The sequence below is a fragment of the Pipistrellus hanaki genome (assembly GCF_964339955.1).
Source record: "Pipistrellus hanaki genome assembly, chromosome: 3".
In the NCBI taxonomy this organism is placed as follows: Eukaryota; Metazoa; Chordata; class Mammalia; order Chiroptera; family Vespertilionidae; genus Pipistrellus; species Pipistrellus hanaki.
The window spans coordinates 104,421,969-104,446,416 of NC_140505.1; the positions used below are offsets into that span (position 1 = coordinate 104,421,969).

General features: G+C 46.0%; 1 protein-coding gene across 33 annotated transcripts in view; it reads right to left on the reverse strand.

Annotated features, from left to right (window-relative positions):
• Positions 1–24,448, reverse strand: part of CACNA1C (calcium voltage-gated channel subunit alpha1 C) — a gene marked incomplete at its 5' end in the record, with an annotated part of 660,607 nt that overhangs the window by 483,645 nt on the left and 152,514 nt on the right. For 19 of the 33 annotated variants that reach the window (XM_084878730.1, XM_084878732.1, XM_084878733.1 and 16 more), the window contains one exon: positions 20,359–20,464. In XM_084878730.1, coding sequence (XP_084734856.1) covers positions 20,359–20,464 — 106 coding nt within the window. Of the gene's footprint in view, positions 1–20,358; positions 20,479–24,448 lie in introns of those variants that run through there. The other 14 variants (XM_084878724.1, XM_084878725.1, XM_084878749.1 and 11 more) reach the window with 2 other exon arrangements.

Below are 24,448 nucleotides of genomic sequence, written 5' to 3' on the forward strand. Positions count from 1 at the left end.
TTCCTGTTTCCAGCATCCTCCTAACTACTACCAGATGCTCTGACAGTGAAGTACTCTCCTCTGGGACCCCACACAGCTGACAGTGGTAATCCAAGGATTATGAATCAAGAATATGCAAACCCAGTGTTAGGGGTAACTTTCTCAAAATGATTCACCTGGGAGAAAGCCTGCTGCCTCTTACCAAAAGAGGTCTCCCAAAAGGTTTCAGAAAGTAGAAAGAGGTCTCCTTTCACTTTATAACCCACATTTCCTCTCCTTCCAGTTTGGTCATAGTATTTGCATGGCTTCCTTTTACATATTATTGTCCTAAGAACATACTTTCTCTCCACTTCCCTTTTCATCCTCCCTGTTCCTCCAGTTAATCCCAAACCTCACTTGGTCTTTTCTCTCTTCATTGCCTCACTGCTCTGCCTTCTCTATCAGTAAAGGAGTTATTAGAAATCATCTAACATGTGTCATAAAGAAGCAACAGGTCCCAGGAAAGTATTTCATAGCGGATCATTTGGTGAAGGCTCAACAGCAGTAACGCTTTGTCCATATTTGGCATTTCACTCCCCAAGGCTGCCTGAGGAAGCTGTCAATAATCCTCACACTATATTAATGTCACACAGAAACTTGCTTTCTGGAAGGGAAAATGGCCTGGCAACAGGAGAATAATTATCAACCCCTGCAGCAAGTTTCTAACTTTCCCTTTCCTATGGTTGGCCCCATTTCTTGACATTTAACCTAAAATGCTTAATTCCTTTGCAGCTTCTAAACACTCAACAAGCAAATCTCAACATTTTCAGGTTGCCACCTGTCTCAGTGACTTGTTTGATTTCTCTAAATCCCAGCCTCATCCTTAAAGCACTGAATTGTGTAGATATAGAGATAGGCATAAGGACAGAGATATGCCTTACAGTGAAATGAATTTGCTTTGATAACTGAAGGAGCCGAAGTGTTCTTCAAGGGGACTTGTCTGCTTCTCTCTCAGTCCCCCTCACAGGAGACCCAGGCTTCCCTGCTTCCATCCCTCTCCTTCTCCCCCCCCTCCCCCCATCTAGCCCTTCTTTGGTCATATTAACCCTTAAACATTTACCTTGAATGATTCAGGGCCTGAAATATCAAAGGCAAATTACTACAAAACCCCTTCTGTGAAAGAGAGGAAATGCTGAAGAGGGCTCTGTGAGTTATGTTTTATGCTGATCTTCCTAAGGGGCAGGTAAACAAAATGAAGTATTGAGAGGAGACAGTGTTCTCTTCATGCTTAATGGAAAAACAAATAATCCAATGCTATCAAAAAGAGAAACATGGAATGTCTCTGCAGATGGTTCTGCTTTTGTCTTCATCCCGCCCTTCCTCCTGGTCAAGGTTTCCTGCTTCTCATTCTCCCTTCCTGGTGGCCTCCACCCAGGCTGTGCTCTCCTCTGGCTTTACAGTCTTGGCCCTAGTACTAAGAATTGGTACTGTATATCCTAATTCGCCAACCCAAATCGTACTCATTGTCTTTATCTTGTTAATGATAGGTGATTCTGATGTTGATGCTGATAACAGCCACACTCAAACACCACTTTCCAAATGCAACCTTTCCTCAGTGTGACCAGAATCACAGGGAAATTCACAAGCCCCCTCTCCGTTCTCTCAATTGCTAGTACATGATTCTCTAACTGGTTCTTGTCACTGAATCTAATCCTAAACTCCAGGGCAGAACCCGTTCTCTGGTCCCTTCTTGAAGTCCCCATCCCCATCCCGCTGAACTACAAAGGCAAGCTGGATACCCAGTACAGTGACAGAGGGAGGGGTAATGAGAAGGCCCATCTCGTGCACTGTCACCACCCCTGGTGTGAAATTAGGTACTCAATAACAAGAATAACAATACTTTCCATTTGCATAACGTTGCACAATTTTCAAAGAGCTTTAAAACCATTATCTCTAATGAGATAATGCTCCCACAAAAAGCCTGTGAGTTAAGTAGGTATAATTAGCCCCAAGTAACAGATGGAAACTGAGGTTCAGAAAGATTAGGCAACTTGCCCTAGGGCAGAGAGCCAGGTTAGCATTTCTAGTCCCGGGTCAGCACTTTCTCTAAGGCTACAGGGCCTCTCCAGACTCCTGAAAGGCTAGGCCAGAACTGCCAGATAATTCAGCAAGAAAGACAAACACCAGGAAAATACAAGCTTTTCACAAACCCCAGATTAATATAGTGTTTTCCCAACATTCAATAATTGACTGCCCCTTGCCCAGGGCCTGGTGCATGGAAGGTACTCAATGGATGAGATCTGAATGAGCAAAGGATGAAAAGTAAAAGAACAAGCAAACACGTGTATAAACCTACAACAAGAGGTGTATTGTCACTAGAAATGTAATCAAGAGTAGGTTTTATATCTAAGGAAGAAAAGCTGATTTCAATTTATAGAATTACAAATGTTCGATATAAAACAGTTCTAACTATAAGCAAAGGTCCACCAGAATAAACACAGAGTTTTATTAGTTAGCTCCAAAAGGCCAAATCCAAGAATCCTACATTGGAGAAAAGGAAAAAAAACAACAACAAAAAAAACATTATTTGATTCAGGCAGAAAACCCTCCTGATCCCAAAAGGATAAAATGACTATAACAAAAAAAATTTTTTTTCCCAAAAATAAAGAAGCTTTACTGAAATGGCTAGATACAGAGAGAAAAAGTGACTTTGGCAACCCAGGATTTCAAATCATCCTGTTGACAGCAGGCAGCACTTACAGGCTCAGCATCTTCCCACAGTGAACACACCCTTTAAATGCGGAAACATTTTTGGCTGCCAACTGAGTTCCCCGGAGAACAGTCTCCCCAGTGCAGCGCTGCCCTCCGGCCTCTAAGGTGGCAGAGAGCTAGACACTGCTTAAGTCTTTCCCCTGGAATATGCTTCCTTTCCTTCTGGAATCTTCTCCTAGTACCTATGACATGTATGACCTTGCTTCAAACAATAATCTCTTCCTCCATAGAGATTTATATTTCCTCCTCACACTTCATCCCTTTAATTAAGCAAGTCTCAAGTTTTCTAATCTAGAAACCACTTTAGCACAATGGAAAATTCCACAACCTACCCTAAAATATTTTTAATCCTAATTTAGAAGAAATGGCATCTTTATGATACAGCCCTCCTTTCCATACAATAAAGTGACCATTATTAGTTCCAGCTTTATTTTTTCAATAGCTTGAGGAAAATATTAATTGAAAACAAATATAATCACACCCAAACATAAACATTTTAGAGGCCTATTATACTTGAATAATTAGTAATTTAATTAGATGCAGAATACCTGTCTTCCTTGAATAGAATGATGTCCCAGGAGGACAGGAAATGTGTGTCTTAGCACTGCTATGTCTTATACATAACAGGTGCTCAATCTCTATTGATGAATGAATGCAGATCACCTCAAAAACATTCTCAACTTGAACTTTGAGAACTCATGTTTCTATGTCCTCTTGCATGGAATTGTATCTCCTATTTTCTTACCTGGAATCCCTTCACTCCTACCATGGACTTAGCCAATTCCTCCAAAATCTTGTAAGCTTCACTCAAGCCCAAGTTCTTTAATTAAGTCCCTTTTGGCCTCTATTAATCATATTACCACCAATCCTACATATTAACACCTAATTTTTCTGTATCTTAGTTCTGCTTTCTCAATGTCCACACTGAGCCAGCTACAGGTGACAGAGTAAGGCTCAGTTCATCTTTGTTGGATGGAACAACCAACTAGCCTACAGTGGTTATTTTCTTCAAACAGCGCTAGTACCAGTGATTATAAGTTTAAAGATACAACTTATAACATACAGATGGCATGTCCCATTGTGGAGGGGAAGAGGAGGGCAAATCCTTGATTTGCCTTCTTTCTGATCAATTACTAAAAATAATTTTTGTTCACTGATTATGCTATCATTTCCTCCCTTTGGAATGTGGACTTTGGTGCTCTCAATAATTTATATTCTGCTGGGCTCATAAGAGGACTTCACGTAACATTAGCATTGGAATTTAGAGATCATCTCATCACCCATATTACAGATGAGGAAACCAAGGCCAGCCAGCTGAAGCCACTTGCCAAAGCAGAAGAGAGCCCAAGAGCATGAGCTCTGGGCTCTTAGCTGTCTGGTGTGATCACCCAGGTAAGTCATCCACTTTTCTGGCCTGTTTCTCTGTCACAGGGGATAAGAGTACCTGCACTTCCTACAGGGGTGGAGGACTGAATGAGGTGATGCAAGCAGGGCAGAGCTGTGCATTAGAAGCACTCGTGCACACCAGGAATCATCGCAAGGGCAACCGGCCAGGTGGTGACTATGCCTGGACCAGCGCAGGGATCACCCACCTCAGGGCTCACTCCCCACACCTGAGTCATGTGCTAAACTGGCAGCACTTCCCAGCCAAGGGACTAATAGACAGGAGTGGACACCCTTCTAACATTACTTCTCCAAATCTTGGACTTCTGATTCAGGAGATCCTCACATGGACTGGTGATTAGTTTATGTGAGGCTGACTGCGCCCTCCTGACGGATGAGGGCCAAGTGCATTCCAGACATATGGAAATCAGGGCCATCCAGAGCACTGAGGTCCTTTTCCTCTGAGAGCAAAATGCTGTGAGGGCCAGATGCCCTGGGGCAGCCTGCTGAGTACACTGACAAGCCCAAACCTCTCCAACCCACAGGGCACAGGGGGTTTCACACTTACCCTCATGGAAAGGCCAAAAAGGTTCCCCTTGTGAATCTAGATGGAGAGACGTTGCTAGGTAACTAAGCTGGATCACTGAGACCACACTGCACAGAAATGTCAGGAAAACTGCCTACCGAGGAGCGGGCCTCCCTGTCCTGGAAGCATTCTGACAGGTCCCTGTGACATGTTTCTGTGACTCAGCACCTTCCAGGGCTTTCTTCTCTTGGTAAGACTGACCCAGGCCTGCTGGCAACACATCCATCACTGTTGGGATGCTAATGAACAGGCAGTGACCCTCACCTTTTTCTGTTGACCCCCTAACCCTCTTCCAAATACTCCCTGCTCTTTTGGAGGCCTTTGTGAGCTAACAGGACCGGCCACCCCCATGCTTCCCATGAAACCCGAACTCCTCAGCGTGGCCTATGGAACCCAGGCCCTGACAACCTCTCCACTCCTCTCAGTACCTCCTTAGCTCACTCCATGTGCTCTGCCAACACTCACCAGACCTCCGGGGGCTTTAGCATAGGCTCCCTCCATAGGCTCCCTCATAAGCCTTCTAGTGTCCCTCTCATCATCACCTATCAGTTCAGGGACCACATCTCACAGAGACCCACCCTGCCAACCACCTTCCCCCGAAATCTCTCATTAGCCTCATATGCATTTCTCTTTGTAGTGTTGATAGTACTCTGAAATTATTTATTAATTTGCCTCATTGTTTACTGACTGACCTCACAGAAAGTAACCTCCTGGAGGGCAGAACCCTTATCAGTTTCTGCACATTCTGTGTTTCCAGCCCTAGCCTAGAACACGAAGGCACTCAGGAGTTAAATGGTCTATTGATCAGGCAAAGCACCACAATGTGAAAAATACAAAAGGGCCGAAACCGGTTTGGCTCAATGGATAGAGTGTCGGCTTGGGGACTGAGGGGACCCGGGTTCGATTCTGGTCAAGGGCATGTACCTAAGTTGCGGGCACATCCCCAGTAGGGGGTGTGCAAGAGGCAGCTGATCGATGACTCTCTCTCATTGATTTGCTAGCTCTCTATCTCTCTCCCTTCCTCTCTGTACAAAATCAATAAAATATATTTTTTTAAAAATACAAAAGGGTTATCAAAAATGAACAGAGGTCAGAGTAGCAAAGACGCTGCCAAAGGTCATCTCACCAGTGAGGAGCAGAGAAGGGGCTAGGATGCAAGGCTCCTGGCTCTTCCTCTGGTGTTTCAGACCAGCAATTGCCAACCTTTCGGACTTCACAGACCACCAGTTGGCGACTGCTGTTTCAGACACACTGCCCCTCTCCAGGACCCCCTCCATGAACAGATTCTCTTACTAGCAAACTCACACAGTTATTTAATCAGCAAATATTCACTGAGTGCATTATCTCTTTCAACAACCGGCCTCGAACAGAGTCCACATCAAGTACTGGGAGCCTCTTGTCTACATCCCCAAGAAACTGCCTGCAGCAGTGAACAGACCCCTTGCTGGGGGCTCTCGGGATTCCTCTGCCACCCAAGTTGCTGTCCACCAGGCAGCTCTGCTATAACAGGCCGGCAGGAGCCCACCCTGCCTGCACCCATGCCTTCACTGCACCGCCAGGCACTCAGCAGACACAGGCTGTGCTCCTACGGCTGGAGGCACTGTGCTGGGTACTGGGCAGACGTTGAGCCATGCTCACATGCAGCTTACTGCTAGTGAGTTCTCTGGGTTGAAATGTGTCTGTCAAAAAGGTCTGTTCAAGTCCCAACCCTGTACCTCTAAATGTGCCTCTATTTGGAAAAAGGGTCTTTTGCAGATGCCGTTGAGTAAAGATGAGGTTACACTGGGTTAGGGACGGCCCCAGTGCAATGACTGGTGTCCTTAGAAGAGGAGGAAATCGGGACACAGAGAGACAAACATCTGGAGGAGAAGGTGATGGTCAGGTGGGCAGGGGCTGGAGGGATGTATCTGTATGCGACCACTGCCAGCAACACCAGAAGCTGGGAGAGAGGATGCAACAGACACTGCCTCAGAATGCCCGAGAACTACCCCTGTCAACACCTTGATATGAACTTCTGACCTCCTGACCTGTGAGAGAAAATTCTGTTGCTTTAAGCCACCAAGTTTATGGTGATTTGTATGGCAGTTGTACCAAATGAGCACTGTCGAGACACATACGGGCAAATGGTAGGTCCAAAGGGCTGAGACGGGATATCCAGAATGCCATGGAAACGTGGAGGGCAGAGAAAGCTTCCTACCAAAAGTGATGCTAATCTGTGCCTGGAGGACGAATACTACTCAGCCAGGAGAACAGATGCATAGCGTTGCTTTCTGGGGATCAGAGAAGGCTTCCAGGGAGCAATAATGAGGCTGAGACATTGACAATCAGTTGCATTTACAATAGCTGGGCAAAGGGGAAGAAAAGGTGATCCAGAAGGAAACAATGTGGGCAGAAGCCCCAAAGTGAAGGGGCAAAGACCTGCCGAGCCCAGCAATCCCAGAGGGTAAGCACAAGAGGGAAGCGGAGAGAGGCGGTACATGGGTTTTCCACTGCCGCGTGACAAATGAACACAAACTCAATGGCTTGAAGCAAAGCCTTTGTGAGTTCACTGTTGGTCAGAGGCCAGCTGCTATTCACCGTGTGCCAACTTTGGGAATACTCCTCCGGTCGACGGGGAAAGTAGGAGCCACCTCCAGCTGGTGGGGAACTCACCACTGCCTGGGTCATTCTCTCTCTCTTGTTAGCCTGGGGAGGGTGGGACTCAGGGTCGTGTCTTGCCCTTCCATGTCTCTCTCTGTAAGGCCCATTGCCATCAACCCTGTCTCACTGCCATGATCCAAACACAACTGCATTTCCCACAGTGTACATACCCAGCTCTCAATTATGATATCCACCCCTGCTGCCTGGCCTCCCCAACACGACCAGTATCTGAGGTCTGTGCTCCCTGGTCCTGTGACAACCTAACCCACCATGAGTCCTACAGCACTACGGTCACATCTGCCAAAGCCCCACCAGCTTTGTCTGCGAGGTCTGCTCGTGGACACACCATCCTTCCCGACTCTCAATGTCTGACCCTGATCCTAAGGGCTCAGACACACTGGGGAGAGAGCCTTTCCCAGGCCACATTTCAGCTGCGCCAGAGTTAAACTAGACCGAAGGAAAAAACAACCTGCTCCCTGAACTGGTTGGTTCAAGGCCTTCTCAAAGTCAAGGGCAGGGCAGCTGTCCCCTCGGCTGGCTTTCCCAGGCTCCAGCAGCCCAGCTCAACTCTCAGCAGCAAGCAGGGTATGGCCACACCACACACCATCCAGCTCAGAAAGGTCAGGAACTAAATTTGGAGCTTGGATTTTAGTTCTTCTGCATCTCTGTTATCTTGAGAGGAGGTTGAGGGAGAACGTTCACAGAGTTAGAAATATGCCAGAAAAAAAAGGAGTAAACAAATCAGAGACAGAATGTATCTGTCTACTTTTAACAACAGTAATAACAGTTATTGTGATGATGCAGCTACATTTATATGGTACTTTGTGCTTTCCAGAGCATTTATACACATCCTCTCATTTGAACCTTTCTGTGACTGAGATAGAACATATTTTCATTTCACAGCCAAGAAACCTAATGTCTGGGGAAGCGGAGTGGCAAGGCCAGTCCAGGAGTCTGTGGCTAATTGGGGGCTAGCACGCAGAACCATGGTTCCCCTCCCCCCAGGTCCTCTCGCTGCCCATCACACTACCCTCTGATCTAGGCCAAGGCTCTACAATGCCTTCATGTAGTTTAGCAGCTAAAGGCACAGACATGGAACAGACACCATGAGGCCTTACACTGTGGCTCTTGTCCAAGGCTGAGTTCCCCCTACATCTGATGCTTCTGCCCCTGCCACTAGACTGTATTGACTGGAGTCCCAAGAGAGCTCCCAGTTCACATGCAGACCCAGGTAGCTCCCAGGACCTGCCTCTAATGACTCAGTCCCAAGAAGGCTCATTCAGAATGCAAGAGTCTCCGGAAGTTAAGCTGATTCTGGGTCCCCCACCCCAAACAAAGGTTATCATCTACTTAGGAGGAGACCTGGGCCTATTTGGTCAAAGATATTAGCTAATATGAATCCCTGGTCCCTGGGAGAATGAGGGCCTCAAAACCAAGTTTCCCCACTCAGGCAGTGATGGATGGAAATGAGCCTCTTCCTCACCCACCTCCCACACTTCCCAAATGGCCTTAGGGGCTCTGGGGTCACGGCCCAAAGACTTTCACAAACACCAACAATCTGAGACCTTCATCCCCTTAGTTCTTTGTGGCTTCTCCTTTGGTGGCCCTTGGCAAGGAGATCATCTCATGTTACATACACATTAACTGAGATCCCAATACTTTTTTTTTTAATATATTTTATTGATTTTGTACAGAGAGGAAGGGAGAGAGATAGAGAGCTAGAAACATCGATGAGAGAGAGTCATCGATCAGCTGCCTCTTGTACACCCACTACCGGGGATATGCCCGCAACCAAGGTACATGCCCTTGACCGGAATCAAACCCGGGTCCCTTCAGTCCCCAAGCCGATGCTCTATCTATTGAGCCAAGCCGGTTTCGGCGAGATCCCAATACTTAAAGGGCCATATTCTAAACAAAATATTCTCCCTTATACACCTTAGAAGGGTCACATAGCATAGCAGTTAAGGACACAGATTGAAGAGCCACACACACACCTGGGCTGGAATACTAGTTCTACCACTTCATAGCTGAGTGGCCTAGGGCAAGTCAGTTCACTTCTCAGTGCCTCATTTTCCTCATCTTTAAAATGGGATGATTATAATAATTCAGGACTCCTGGGTTGTTGAGAGGACTAAATGAGTTAACACTGTGATACACGTAGAGTAATACCAACAATGTAAGTATAGGCGTCATGAGGGTGGCTGTTAATGCTGCTGTTATCATTAGTTGGAAGGCACTAATCTACCTACTCAATCATAGTGAAACCAATAAGAACAAAGGGAATAAAGAGGAGGAACGCTTCTGAGAAGCCAAAATCAATGTCATAAAATCCATAAATTAAAGCTAATGCACTTTATGCATAAATGTGTCTCCTCAATCAGAATCTATTTACTCTCTCTCTCTCTCCCTCTTTTTTTAAGAATCTATTTACTCTTGCTTTGCACATAATTATGATGGATTTGGTCACCTGGTTTCCAAGCCCACAGGAGAGGGGGAGCAGCAAATTAAAAGGGTCAGTACTGGCACAGGCAGGACCTCCCCTCCCCCACTACACACATACACACACACACACACACACACACACACACACACACACACACAAGGAGGGGGAGTGTATGACGATTGTGTCCAAAGAGTGTACCTGGACCATCTGGAGGTGTCTCCGTCCTCCCAATGGCCTCCCAGTTATTACAGAAGTTTTGATGACTGAAATTTCTAATGACTATGCACTCTCAAGAAAAGGATGAAATGTGTTCAGAAAAATTATGTGATTCAGGGATTTGTATTTTATAGGGAACTCATACAATTTAACAAAAGAAAGAAAAACAACCCAATCAAAAAATGGGCAGCAGACCTAAATAGATACTTTTAGAGGACATAAGGAAGGCCAAGAGACATATGAAAACATGCTCAAAGTCACTAATCATCCAAGAGATGCAAATCAAAACGACAATGCGGTACCATCTCACACCTGTCAGAATGGCTATCATCAACAAATGACATGTGCTGGCAAGGATGCAGAGAAAAAGAAACCCCCCTGCACTGCTGGTGGGAATGCAGACTGGTGCAACCACTGAGGAAGACAGTATGGCGTTTCTTCAAAAACTAAAAACGGAACTCCCATTTGACCCAGTGATCCCACTTCTAGGAATATATCCCAAGAAACCAGAAACACCAATTAGAAAGGATACATGCATCCCTATGTTCATAGCGGCACAATTTACCATAGCTAAGGTTTGAAAACAGCCTAAGTGCCCATCAGCAGATGAGTGGATCAAAAAACTGTGGTGCATCAATGGAATACTACACTACAGTAAAAAAGAAGGAATTCTTACGCTTTGCAACAGCATGGATGGAAATGGAGACCATTATGCTAAGCAAAATAAGCCAATCAGAGAAAGATAAATATCACATGATCTCACTCATTTGTGGAATATAAGGAACAACATAAACTGGTGAACACAAACTGATCCAGAGACAGAGAAATATCGATCAGACCGTCAAACCTCAGAGGGAAGGTAGGGGAGGGTGGGCGTAAGGGGGAGAGATCAACCAAAGGACTTGTATGCATGCATATAAGCCTAACCAAAGGACATAGACACCAGGGGAGTGAGGGCATGAGTGGGAGAGACGGGGGAAGAACAGGGGGATAAAGATACATATATAATAACTGAATCAATAAAGAAAAATAAATAAATAAATAAATAAATAAATAAATAAATGGTAAAATTTCAGTTTCTAGGGTCCTGACAGAGCTTTGTTGGCTGCTCTTAGGTTCCCATGAGATTCTTACAACCTGATATTAAATTCCTTTCTTATTAAAACAAAAAGGGGGGCGGGAGAGTATTTGGACATGAAAGGTTTTCCATTACAAGAAGTGTGACTATAGTATATGAAACATTTCCCTCCAAAGTTAGTACAGATGGGTACAAAAGGAGTAAGAGGAATCATCATACTTAGACTTCAAAGCATTGTCTCCTCTTGCCCACCTGCTGGCAAAGGCGGAGCAAACAATGTCTTCTCTGAAATATTTAATGAGGAAACACTGAGTCAAACAAATGCCCCAGGCCCTCCATGGATTTATGCTGATTAGATGAAGCACAACTCTCGCCAGGGAGTTGGCCTTCCAGCCTGGAACACCAGCTCCTGTGGAACCTGGTGGGCCTCGCGGGCCTCCTTTGCTACCCTGGCCTTCCACCTTCTCCTGTCACGCTCCCAGCTCTGTCCTGTCCTATGGCATCAGTCCTTGGGCACAGTTTTCTCTTCTGCCTGTGGCTGTAAACCACTGCATTATTATAGCATATTTACCACAGTGTGTTCCAAAGAACACCATTCCTCAAGCTGCCTGGGGAGGGGAGGGCTGGAAAGGGAGCGCACACCCTGCCTGGTCCAGAGAGCCCATGCACTTTCACACACAGGAGGCAAAGCTAAGAACATACACCTGCATATAACTGCCTCCATCTATGTGACAGTGGAGTCACTTCACAGCTACGTTTCACAGGGCCAATTGCTCCACTCCTGAGCTTCAGTGCCCTCACCTGCATATCACAGTAACTATTTCATAGGGCTATAATATGCTTATCTGCACTGATCTACACAAAGCACATAGGACAGAGTCTGCACACAGAAAAAAATTCCTAAGTAGTGCTAAAGACTCTGAGGAGACTTATAATAAAGTGATTTGTTTAACTTCGGTTACTTCAGCATTTGCCAATTTTATTTTGCAACATAATCAAGTTTTTATTTAATACCTGTTAATACCTGTGACACTGTACTTAATTATTTAAAACATTTTTACATCTACCTCATTCTATGCTATATACGCCAGAGAACAGAGCCAATAGCCCAAGAAATGGGTCCATACAGCCTTAGTTCAAATTATAGCTCTGTCACTCACTCACCAAGTCACTTTACTTCTGTGGGATACTGTAGCCTCATCTGAAATAAAAACTCACTACCTGGCAGGGTTCACTCACTCACCCATTAATTCACGCTACACATATGTACAAGAGCCTGGCATGTGCCAGTGATTGCTCAAGACCCTGGACCACAGCAGTGAACAAGAGGGGTAAACTCTCTGCCCTCAAGTAAAGAGATAATATAATTTACTGTCGTGGGCATTAGAAATATTGTAGGCAAGGCACTGGCACTTGGTAGTCACTCACTAAAGGTAATTATTATGACTAAGCAAGTTTTATGACTCCCACTTGCCAGAAGAAACACAGAAAGGTTAAGTGACTGACCTCAGACCACATATTTCCGATCTTGCTTCCTAGGTCAGCCTCTACCACCCTGGCTTCAGAATGGCTAAGACATACCCATGCCCAGGTCCCACTCAGACAGTTCGATCGGAACCCCAGAGGGGAGATTTACTCAGTCTTCCCAACAGATGGTGTCAACCTAATTCTCTCATCTAAAGACATACTCTACTGCTGCCTCCCCCACCCCCTCTCCCCACTCTCACCACCCAGCAGAGAGAATTAGCATATGATACAATAGCCATGTGGCTTATTATCTGCAATTATCTGTTAGCGTATTTTATAACCCTCTACTGTGTGTGCCTGGTGCATTAAGGATAACACATACAAGAGAGCAATAATAAATCTCCTTTTGTTATGATCATTATTGTTGATGCATGAGAGCCCCACAAAGACTTCATGCTCTCAGGCAAACCTCATGATAAAAGAAATCACTGCTCACGGTAGGAAGATTAGGGACACCCCAACTGGCATTTTTATTCACTTGTCAAGTAGAGGCTTCGACTTGGGGCCTCGTATCCTTCTCAGAGCCTGGTAGGAAGGCCTCAGACTCGTCTCAGAAATCCTGGTGGTCTAAATGCAGGACCCCGTGGGACCGTCTTCAATCCAGCACTGTCTGGGAGAGGGGGAACCTAATCTTCCCAGTGCCTCAGGCACACCTACACTAGGAGCAGGGTTGTCCCACCTGTGGGGGAGGGGGTGGGGTCCCCACAGGCCACTCAGGGTTGTCCCTTTGCACAAGAGTTTTGGGGTCTCCTCTCCCACACTTCTGAGGCAAAAGCCAGCTTGAAGTGCCACTGATCCTGACTGAACCTTAGGAACTTGGGGCTGGTTTTTGAGTTCCGAAAAAACACATTTGTCTGTGCGAGGCATTTTTCTAAGCATTTTACCTCCGTCAACTCATTTAATCCTCACAACCTGACTACCATGCCACTTTTATTTACTGCCCCAATTTCACAGCAAAAAAAAAAAAGGGGGGGGGGGTGTTAGGGGAGGAACCTGACACCCCACCTCCTTCCTAGCCTAGCTTGAGCGCCCTAATGAACTCATTCCCCTTGAGCTCTCTCCTTTCACATGCCTAAGGAGAAGAAACACCAGGCCCCAAACTACTCCTTCCCTTCTGTTCTCCACCTCCGCCTAAAGCCTGGCTCTTGCTCGGAAAGTACACAGCACTGTTCTTTGCACAAGGTCAAATGCCAAATATATCCTCTTAATATTTCACTCAAGCCAAGCTTTTGTGGATGTTGGGGTTTGCAGAGAACTGGGAGTTTTCCACACACAATGAGGTCGCTCTGCTCACAGGGGTTGTTCAACAGACATCATACAATTTACCTCCTAGGTACCAGCTATTCATAGTATGGGTTTACAGTTGCTATACTATAAATGATGTACTGTATAGTAAGTGTCATTGCCAACAACAAGACTGTGAATAATAAAGAAACACCATGACACAGGCCAGTTCAGGTTTCATTATGCTTCACCTGCATAAAGAAAAGAACAAAGATGATGGATTTGGGTGCAAAGGCATATGTTTGATGGAGCATAACACAAACAGACTTTTATGTAAATAATGAGAAAAAGACCTTTAAAAATTCCATACTGAAATATTTTTCATCTCTTGGAAAAAGAGGAAAGCAAGTACTAGAAAAATACATGGGGGTTATATTAAGTAGGTGGAAGAAAGGAAAGTCCTGTGAGAGAAAGCATGAGCCAAGGTAAGGACAGATGTGAATCTGTGTGTGTAATTCTAATGTGTGAGTGTGCTTTGCTACATAGGTTATTCTTTTTTTAAAAAATATATATCTTATTGATTTTTTTACAGAGAGGAAGAGAGAGAAAGAGTTAGAAACATCAATGAGAGAGAATCATCGATCAGCTGCCTCTTGCACACCCCCCACTGAGGATATGCCCGCAAACAAGGCACACGCCCTTGACCGGAATCGAACCAACGCTCTATCCACTAAGCCAAACCGGTTTCAGGTTATTCTTGAACTCAATACAGTGGGAAACCTCTAGGCAGCTGACACACCTCATCTTTTCCCTAGAGTGAGAGGAGGGTAGACAAGAGCAGACAGGAGAGTGTGAGGTGGAAGAAGATGCGCTGGCCACATCCTAGGTCACCACTCCAAGAGCAGTCCTGGGTCCTGCATCAAATGCACCAGGGAAGCCTGTTAACTATGTGGACTCCAGGGCCCACTCCAGACTCACAGAATGGAAAGCTCTGGGGACCAGGCCTGGGAACCTACATTTTAAACAAACTCTCCATATGATTCTTGTGCACTGAGGTTTGAGAACCACAGCTGTTGGTGCATCATCATCTCTCCTTCACTGTTTCTCAGAGAAGGACTCTGAAACAGCAATTATTTTTTTAAAAAATATATAGAAGTATTATAAAAGCAATGGGGGAGTTCTCAAGCTTCGTGGGCACTTATATGATTTGGGGACCACAGTATGGCATGACAAGACAAATGTTTCATCACTGAAGCTTGATAAACAGTCATTATGCACCTACTATTCCAGGGCCTCAGCGAGGCTACAAACGTCCTCTCATCCTACACCAAACCCTGAGCCCAGCTGCTCCTCATAATCAAGCCAGTCCTCTTGTAAGCGGCCTTGAGTTGTCATAAAGACGAGTTTGAACTAGCAACCAGTCCCTTTGTTATATTGTTCAACACGTGGTTTCCCTAGCTTCTAAGGGTCCTCTCTCTAGATTTTCCCCTCCTACCTCTCAGGCCAGCCGTTCCTCACGCCCTCTACTGGCTCCTCTTCCTCCACCCACTCTGCACACATTGGTGCTTTTGGGGTTTCAGCCATGGGGTCACCGCCTCGCACTCTCCACCCTGACACAGTGCTCTGAACCAGGTCTGTGACTCTTTCTCATCCATGCTCCTACTCCCCCTAGTCTCTCTCTTTGGCATGAACGGTCTCCTGAGCTCCTGACCTGTATCTACTGACTGTTATACATTTCCATCTGCACATTCCACGGACTCCTCACTTAACAAATCACAAGTTGTACCCCTCATTCCCTTCCCCTCAACTGTGACCTTTCCCACCTGAAGACATTCTCTTGGCTAACGGCACCTAGTTACTCACATCACCATCCTGGGAGTCAGCTCTCCCTTTGTTCCACAACATCCAACTGGTCACAAGTCCTGGCAAGTTTACCTCTTAAATCCACCAATCCCTCTCCACCATGTTGTCACTACTGTCTGGACTTCTGCAGTTTCCTTTTCTCATCACAAACAGTGAGGCCTCCCTCTGGGCCACCTTCCTCGAGCCCCAAGAGCACCCTTTCTAAAATATACCCCTGGACCCAGCACTCCCCAGCTCTGAAAATCCCTAGGGTTTCCTCATTACCTGCAATTCGGTTTGACTGTTGGGATGGGCCATCATCTGGCTCTTTTCATTCACTGGAAACTGGTACCCCATCCTTTGGTCATAAAGGCCACAATAACTAGACCTCTGCACATGGGCATACCTCAGCCTCTTTTGGTCTGGAAATCACCTCTTCTTGCAAGATGCAATTCAAATTATTTCCCCATGTGAAGTCTTCTCTTATTCCCTTCCCAAGAGCAAAAAATGTCTCCCTGACATTCGGAACCCTTATATGACCATGTTTATCTTCCCTGTTAGACACAAGGTCTGCCTCGTTAAGTCTCCCAAACATCATCCTGACTCTTGGCATGGATGTTTGCAAGACATCCTGGCACTTACAACTGGGTACTTATGATCACTGTCTACCTTCTCCTCTTCCCCAGAACCCTGTGAAGAAATGACCCCTCCATTTAATACGCTGGGGAACTGAGGTCAAGAAAGACTAGAGAACTTCAGATTAAGATTGAGTTACAAAGTAGAGAAAACAAGATTTGGACAGAGATCTGCTCAACTCAAATTCTGCTCTCTCCAAGAGACCAGTAGCTCTCAAACCTGACTGATCATTAGCACCCCACTCACACCCACACCCACCACCACCAATGAGGAATTTTTAAAAAGATGATTCCTAGGCCATGTCCCGGAACTACTAAATTTGAATCAGAGCTATCAAAGCATAGGAGTCCATATGGTTCAAGCTCTCCAGGTGTTATAATAACCAAGCTGGCCAGGCATCACTGTACTGGTCCCCAGGCCTCTCTGCTCTAGAAAATACTGGTCCAGGCCTTTTGGGAGCACTTGAAGTTGGAGACCTAAGCCCAGAAACAACTTACCTAAAAAGAGACTATAAAATTGTGAAAGTAGCTGGGCTCATAAGGGCAGAGTATAGAAAGAGAAAATATGGCCCAGAGAGAACCCTTGTAGAAGTTCCTGTAGAAGCATGAGAGAAACTATGAGAAACAGGAAAAATTGTAAGAGTGACAGGAGAAGACTTAATATTAACTATGTACTGAAGCTGAGCAATAAAAGAATTTTGCAAAGAAACTTTTGATAATCTAAGATGCTGTGGAGAGAATGAGGAAGTGCAAGGCTGCATTTGCTATCCTTGCCAGTTCAACTGGTGTTGATTATGTCCGTGGAGTAGAATAATATCCCAATCTATAAGCTGATGTGGATATTGCTTGGTTATTTCAGGGGGTTCTAATACTCCTTGACCCTGTGGCCTCCCATCTAGTCAGTGGCCTTCACTGCCACAGGGAAGGTATGACACAGTGGAAAAGCAGAAAACAGGAGTGAGAATGTGACTGAAATTCGAGTATTGGGCAGGGCATTGATGACAGTCTGAAAGCGATCACATGCGAAGTCTATTGGGCGACTCTGTCCCAAACAAAGGTCCCGAGATGGCAAACAGGGAAGTATCAGCAAGGAAACAAAAAATGAATGAGACCCTGAGTGTGTCCTTGCAAAAGGGCACTTGAAATCTTCCCCATCCCCCGTCCCACAGTCTCAGAAGCGATAGAGAGATTGAGAACTGGAGAGGCACCATGCTGGGGAACAAGAGACCACAATGCCTACATGGATCAAAGACCATGAAGGGACAAGGCCATTCTAACAGTGTGGATTGACTGTGTCAAGAGCCCTGCTGCAGGGGCCTAGAGCTGTCCTTAGGACTAAGCTACGACTCCAGGGAAGGGCCCGAGAGCCCTGCATTACAGAGATGAGGTTTATGCCACCGGGCCACATGAAGTCCCAAATCAGACATAATGTTCAGTTACAGGAAAAGTTACATTTCTTTCCCTGCTGAGTTTGCCAACTGAGACCCATCTCTATTACATTTCAGAGATGGAATGGAAGATAGTGAGCAAAAAGCTGAGGAGAGAGCAAAATTGAACTGGCAGGGATAGCAAATGCAGCCTCTTCCTCAAAAAATAATGTTTTTAATTTGTATACATTTCCATCAAAGGAAGTTCAAGGATAGAGCTGGCAGAATTAGGGCAGAGAGAGAGAGAGTGTGTGTGTGTGTGTGTGTGTGTGTGTGTGTGTGTGTGTTTCAGATGGAGGTAACCTGAGCATACTTCCTTAATTTAGTAAATCACTGCCCAGGTGTTGGCAACCTGCGGCTCCGGAGCCGCATGCGGCTCTTTTTGTTAAGTGAAAAAATCCTTTTTCTGCACGATCCGGTATATAGCATTAAGGTAAGAAACAATATATGCAGTGTTATATTTGTTTTAAATGTCGCAATGGTTTTGCAGCTCCCAGGCTTTTCTTTTCCTTCAAAAACAGGTCCAAGTGGCTCTTTATGTCTTAAAGGTTGCTGACCCCTGGCCTAACCCATAGTTTGAAAGAGGTAGGAATTGCCTTAGTAATTAGAAGCCCCTTTTTAATCCCCCACACTGTCTTCTGTACCCCCAATTCCTAGTGCAAAGTGACTGACAAAGTTCACTGGCTGCCTCCACCTTCCTAACCCTTCATTTGGAAGAAATAGAGGAATAGAGAGCCTACTACTGGGAGGCCTTGAGAAGCTTGGGCTTGCATGCTGGTGTTATTCTTTAAAAACAAACAGCTTTATCGAGGTGTAACTTATATATCATAAAATTCACCCTTGGTAAATACACAACTCAATGATTTTTAGTGACATTTCTTTCCCTGCTTTAGTTACATGTTACACAGTTGTGCAACCATCTAGTTTTAGAGCGCTTCCATCACTCCGGGATGTGATTTTAAAAACCGTGGTCCCTCCAGCATTCTCCGTACCTGGCAACCTCATTCTAGCTCGAGTAATCCATCATGACCTTGGCTCTCCAGCTGGCCCCTCTGCTCCGGAGGCAGGGGGTTCATGGAGGCAGGGGGTTCATGGATCTGCCAGCCCTGGCTCCCCTCTGGTGCAGCTCCCCTGGTGACCCTGCTGATCCGCCCGTGAATTCTGTGGTGCAGGCTGCTATGGGGTCATCTCTGGAGCCTGAGACAAAACCACACTCCTCTACCTACTTTCAGCACTGCTTTGGCCTAGAGAAGACTCAGAACTTCACTGGCTTCAGAACAGCACATGGATTCTTTTTTTTTTTTTTTTTTAAGTTGCAGGTTATGTGCTCAGCAACAGGGTTTTTGGAGGACCATGGCAGGGGAGGGCTTGTGCACACAGAAAAGAAGTCGTACCATGAATGGAAGCAGTGCCTGCCTTTCCAGGGGACATTTGGGAGATGCTTTGCTTATATTTATTTTGAGACAGTAATGATTTCTCGACTGTTAAGAGAAAGGTCACACCTCAGAAGGCTGTGTGGACTGCAGGTAATGCTCTGTCTGCTGACTCCGGCCGTGTCATCACTCAGTGCTCGCTGGCCTGCTGTGGAGCCAGCATAGCCCCAGCCAAGCCATACGCACAAAGCCTGGCTCACTGCAAACACCTTGCCCACTACGGAGGGGAGGCTCACCCTAAAACCAAGGAACGGCAGAGAAGTTTAAAGTGTACATCAGATTTATTTGCTGAAGGGCTAAAGAAAATGTCAAAGGTTAAAAAGCAAAAGAATTATACTGATGATGTCATCAGCACTAGCAACAATGGGAAGGAGAACCTTGTAACCACACAGCTTCTGTTAGAAACGACCGCATAGGACAATCCATTCTCACGCATTAAGGGAAGATGCTGGTGACATGGGAAGATGGGGATTACAGACATGAGGCGTCCTTGCCCAGGAAGGAGGACAGGACTTTCCTGCATGCCTGTCTCAGAGGCATCCCCATGTGCCCCAGTTTTGCCAGCCGCATTCCAGAGCTCCTTTCCTCCCATGCCCAGATGGAGCAAAGGCCTCTGTAATGACTTCATGCTCAGCCAAAAGTAAACACTCCCCATGCTTTTTCCATGGACAAATCCTAACCCCAAACCTCCAGCACTGGCCTCTCAACAATCCAAATGGAAAGCTGCCTTTCCCAAGAAAATAAAACCCTTTTAACTAAATAATATATCTTGGCTGCAAAAGCAAACTTCCCTAAAAGCTTCCTAGAAATTATTTATCATGCGATACTACAGACCACCTGACCAAGTCCTACCAATGAACAGAGGCACCTAAATACAACAAATGACCAGAGAATAAAAGTTCACTCCACAAACACCTGCCCTGTAACACATGCTGCATGTGGCAGCAGGCAGAGATTACACACACACACCGCCCTATCACCTAGTTGGAATATCCTTTCTACAAGCAGGCTATGATAAGACAAGTGCTGCTTCCAATAAAGAACAGAACAGCCACGAGACCTTAGCACTGTGTACTCAGCACAAGCCCGTCTCCCACGTGCTTCCCTGCTCTCCCACATTCCAACCTGAAGGCGCGTGATCAAGTCGCTCCTCTGCCAAGGAAGAGAAGCATGGAATCGGGATGGTGGACTTACCAGGTTGGAATTGGTGGCGTTGGAGTCATCTTCTGGAAAGGGAATATAGATCGCTAAGGCCACACAATTGGCAAAAATAGTCAGTAAAATAATGATTTCAAATGGTCTGAGGAAGGGAGTTAAGGAAGTTAATGATACAGAAAGCACAAGTGAAACAAAAATACATATATATATATATATTCTTAAATGAATCAAAGATTCATAAGAATTTTGTTTAAACAATACATTCCAAGCCCCTTGTATTCTGAAAAGAAACATATGCCTTTTTAAGTACTTCCAATGGGTCCCTGCCAAAATTTTTCCTAATATGTCAAAAGCAGTGGAGGCCTGTCGCGTGCCAGAGTAAACACAGATTTCTAAAAACTTTTTCTCCTTCTTTTATTTATTTAGATTGCACCAGCCTTCATTTTCCCTCATGTGCGCTGAGGTTGCTGTTACAGAGCAGGGCCTCTCCAGTCAGGACCTGTGATCCCAGGACCCCTCCCCTTGTAGTTTCATGCTGCCACCCAGGGACTCAAGCTTGGGAGGGGAAAGGCGGACAGAGCGGGATTGAAGGCAGACTCTAGACTTTAAGATTTTTCATTTGAAATTTGGAGATTTTATTTTTACTCCTTTTAATTTGAAGTTCAGAAAGCTTTTTTCTTCTTCTTCTCCCTTATTCTCTGACAACTTCCAGAGAACCTGAAGATGGCCAGGCCTCAGGACCCCCAAGAGCATGGCAGCACGTGTACTGTGCTTCCAGGGTGGGAACTGCCTTTTCTTTAAGGCACAGCTCCATGTAGAACCCCTGAAGTCTCCCCAGGCAGCAGGGCTGGCTTCCAGGGATAAGGCTTACGTCCCAGGTCCTCTCCCCCTTCCCCTGGTATGTGCCGGGATCCAGCAGGACAAGCCAAGACCCACGCACCAGCAGCAGTGCACTCAGGGATCCTGTGCCTGGATTTATTTATCTAAATATCAGCCCAGGACACAACCTCGGGAGAAAAATGAGCTCCAGTGAAACTACCCCTCCATCCTGCACTCACAAGGAATGGCCAAAAGGGGGAGGCTTCAGAGGAAGCTCCTAGTTTATACTTTTCCAGCCTCACCTCCCCCACCCCCTTACACTGCCAAGTTTTTAGCCTAGTCTATGGAGTCTGAGGAAGGAAGAAGGAGAGGATGAGAATTCCTGCTTCATCTTCATCTCCCAGGACATGAAACCTGTATTCATCAAGTTAACATATCTTGAAGCAGGAAAAGACTTAAAAATCAGCTGGTCCAAAATTCTGAGATCCAGAGAGCCTAAGAAACTTTCCTAAGACCCCACAGCAGACCCTGACCAGCCAGGACTAAAACCTGACTCCCTGCCCTCTGAGTCCAGCATTCCTTCCCCTGCCATAGATGGCCTCTAACTTCTTTAACAGGTGACCCTGAGCTGGGAAGGGATCTTAGTGATTATCTAGTCCAGGCTTCCCAGCTGTGTGCTGGTTATTGATCCCCCTGGGCCATATGGGTGCAACAGGGGGTGCATTTACCAAACATACTTCATAAAGTTGTCATTTTCTGTACCTTGATATAAAAATTAAAGCATGCACTGGGCCTGTCCAACCTCCCCACTTGACAGAGAAAATAAAACAACTTCTCCCAGACCCCAAGCTGGGAAATACTACCAGAGCCAGGATCAGAACCAGACTTTCTGACTCATCTTTTCCAACACGCCTGCTGCTCCTTGGGTTGGCCAAGGAACAAGTGATGATGATGGTGATGTTGATGAGGACAATGGTGATGGCAACAGGGAGGACATAGCTAACATTTATTGGGAACTTACTCTGTACCAGGCACTGTTCTAACTGCTCTACATAAATGTCCTGAGTGGAATGCACAATTATCATCCCCCTTTCTAAGTGAAAGGTTAAAGGTTAACCTGTCCAAGGTTACAGAGATGGTGGAAGGATGGGCTTCAAACCTAGGAAGCCCGGCTCTAGGGTCTGGGTGTATAAGTACAACTCTACACTGATCTATCCTGAAGTTACCCTGGAGCATTTAAGGAAGTTAGTTCTTTCAGCTCTCTTACACACTCCTGTCCCCTCCGAGCCTTTCCCCACCTGCTTAGGAGAGTGACATTCAGCCCAAAGGCTGGTCAGTTTGGTTCCCATCATCTAATCCTCTGTGTTCCCTCACTGCCCCCAAGACAAGGGCACATTAACAACTAGGCCTGACCTCACAGATCCAGTCCTCAAACTGTCAGCCAGCTTGGTCCCAGAGTGGATGTTTTTTTGTTTGTTTGTTTGTTTGTTTGTTTTTTGCCCATCCAGTTATCCATCCATCATCTTATGCTAAAAGTACTGGCTACAGCTGGCGAAGATTATGAGTAAAGAAATCAATCAGGCGGATAAGAAAAGCCATTAGCTGTGAAAAACCAGGTAAGCCCAGGAAGTGTTCAGTGACCCGGGACAACCAGGTCATTTTTTAAACTGCCTTTTCTTCTTAATGACACGGTCAAATTCCACTCTTTCAAGAGCACTGACTGGCTAGTATGCCAGACCATCTCCTTACACATCAGCTACCTTTCAAAGACAATCTGAGAATGCCACCAACCCACATGCCAAGGCTGGGTCTACTTCCTCTCCTGTGGATGGAGGAAACATTCCCTTGGAGAGTGGCTGCAGCACCCTGCTGCCCAAGTTTGTGGGGAGCAGTGCAATGAGGTAGCTGAGGCCCAAGTTGGCATACTGTACCTGACCACTCTTCCCCGACCTATCCTGTATATTACTCTCATCTCTCCTCTCTCCCCTTCTTTCTAGACTTTGTATGTCACCAGCACCAGGGACCCATCCAACCCAGGAGGTTAACTAGCACTCACTGAAATGTCTCTGAAGGTAGATTTTCTGAGCGTGCTCCCAGATGCACAGATTCTATGGCTCTTGCTAATCTTTGGGAGGCAACTATGGTTATTGCATTAGAGATGAGGAAACTGAAGCTCGGGGGAATCAGGTGGCAAGGCCACAATGGGATGAGTGTCAGGCCCCAGATCCAGGTCCCACTGTGTCCCAGGGGGGCTGGATGGTGTCCCCTGAACATCCACCCTAGTACCTCTCTTCTGTGCTTTGGGGGTGTGGCTGTAGGAAATGCATGGATTTGGGAATTGGGGAGCCTGGGTTTGAAACCCCACTGTCAGTTGCCAGCTATGTGGTCTGGGAAAGTTCTGCAGCTTCTCCAGGCCCCAGTGCTCCCCCTCCCCTGAGAACCCCGGCATTTAGGGCCCCCTGCCCTCCAACTCCACAATTCTGAGAGAGCAGCTTTGACAATGGCCTAATGGGACCAACAAAGCCGAGCCTCCTGCCCAGTCATCTGAGAACCAGAACCACGGACTGGCTAGCTCTGGAGCAGCCACTTGGCTTGAACTGCATTCTCTTAAAGTTCCTTTTGAGTTCAGGGGTTCAAACATTTATAGAACTAACATTTCTTCTTAAATACAAACTTTCTTCTCTCCCCGAGTCATCTTCTTTGGCCTTTTAACCACTACCCAAGACTTTAAAATTTTTCCCTAGAAATTCATGAATGAAATCTAACACTCCCATCATGAACCTTTGGAAACATGGTAGCCAGGCCTGAATGACTTATTATAAAAATGCCCAACAATAATACCAGGTTCTAGTCCTGTCTGTCACCAACCATATGACCCTGAGAGTCACTTTTGTGGGGCTCAATGCCATCACTAGGGAAAGTCAGGAGTGGATCTACTGTCCTTTCCGTCTCTACCCACAATTCCCATGATGCCAGGGGCCTGTAAATTGCACAGTTAGAGCCCAGGCTTTCAAAGAAAGCCATTTTCTCTCAAATACCCAGTCACTAGTTTCTATACAGAGTGGTTCTGTGTTTAACACTGCAGGCCAGAATCTCCACTTTACACATTAGAATCACTTGGAGAATTTAAAAAATATGCTGGTTGGAGCTCGGGCACCTGTATTTTGTTACAACTTTCCAGGTGATGCTAACGTGCAGCCAAGGTTAAGAATCATTGTCCTACACCTTGACCCTAGCTGCAGACACTGACCACCACCATCTTGCATTTCCTAGGCTCCTTCACCCTAGAGAGAGGGAGGTCATGAAA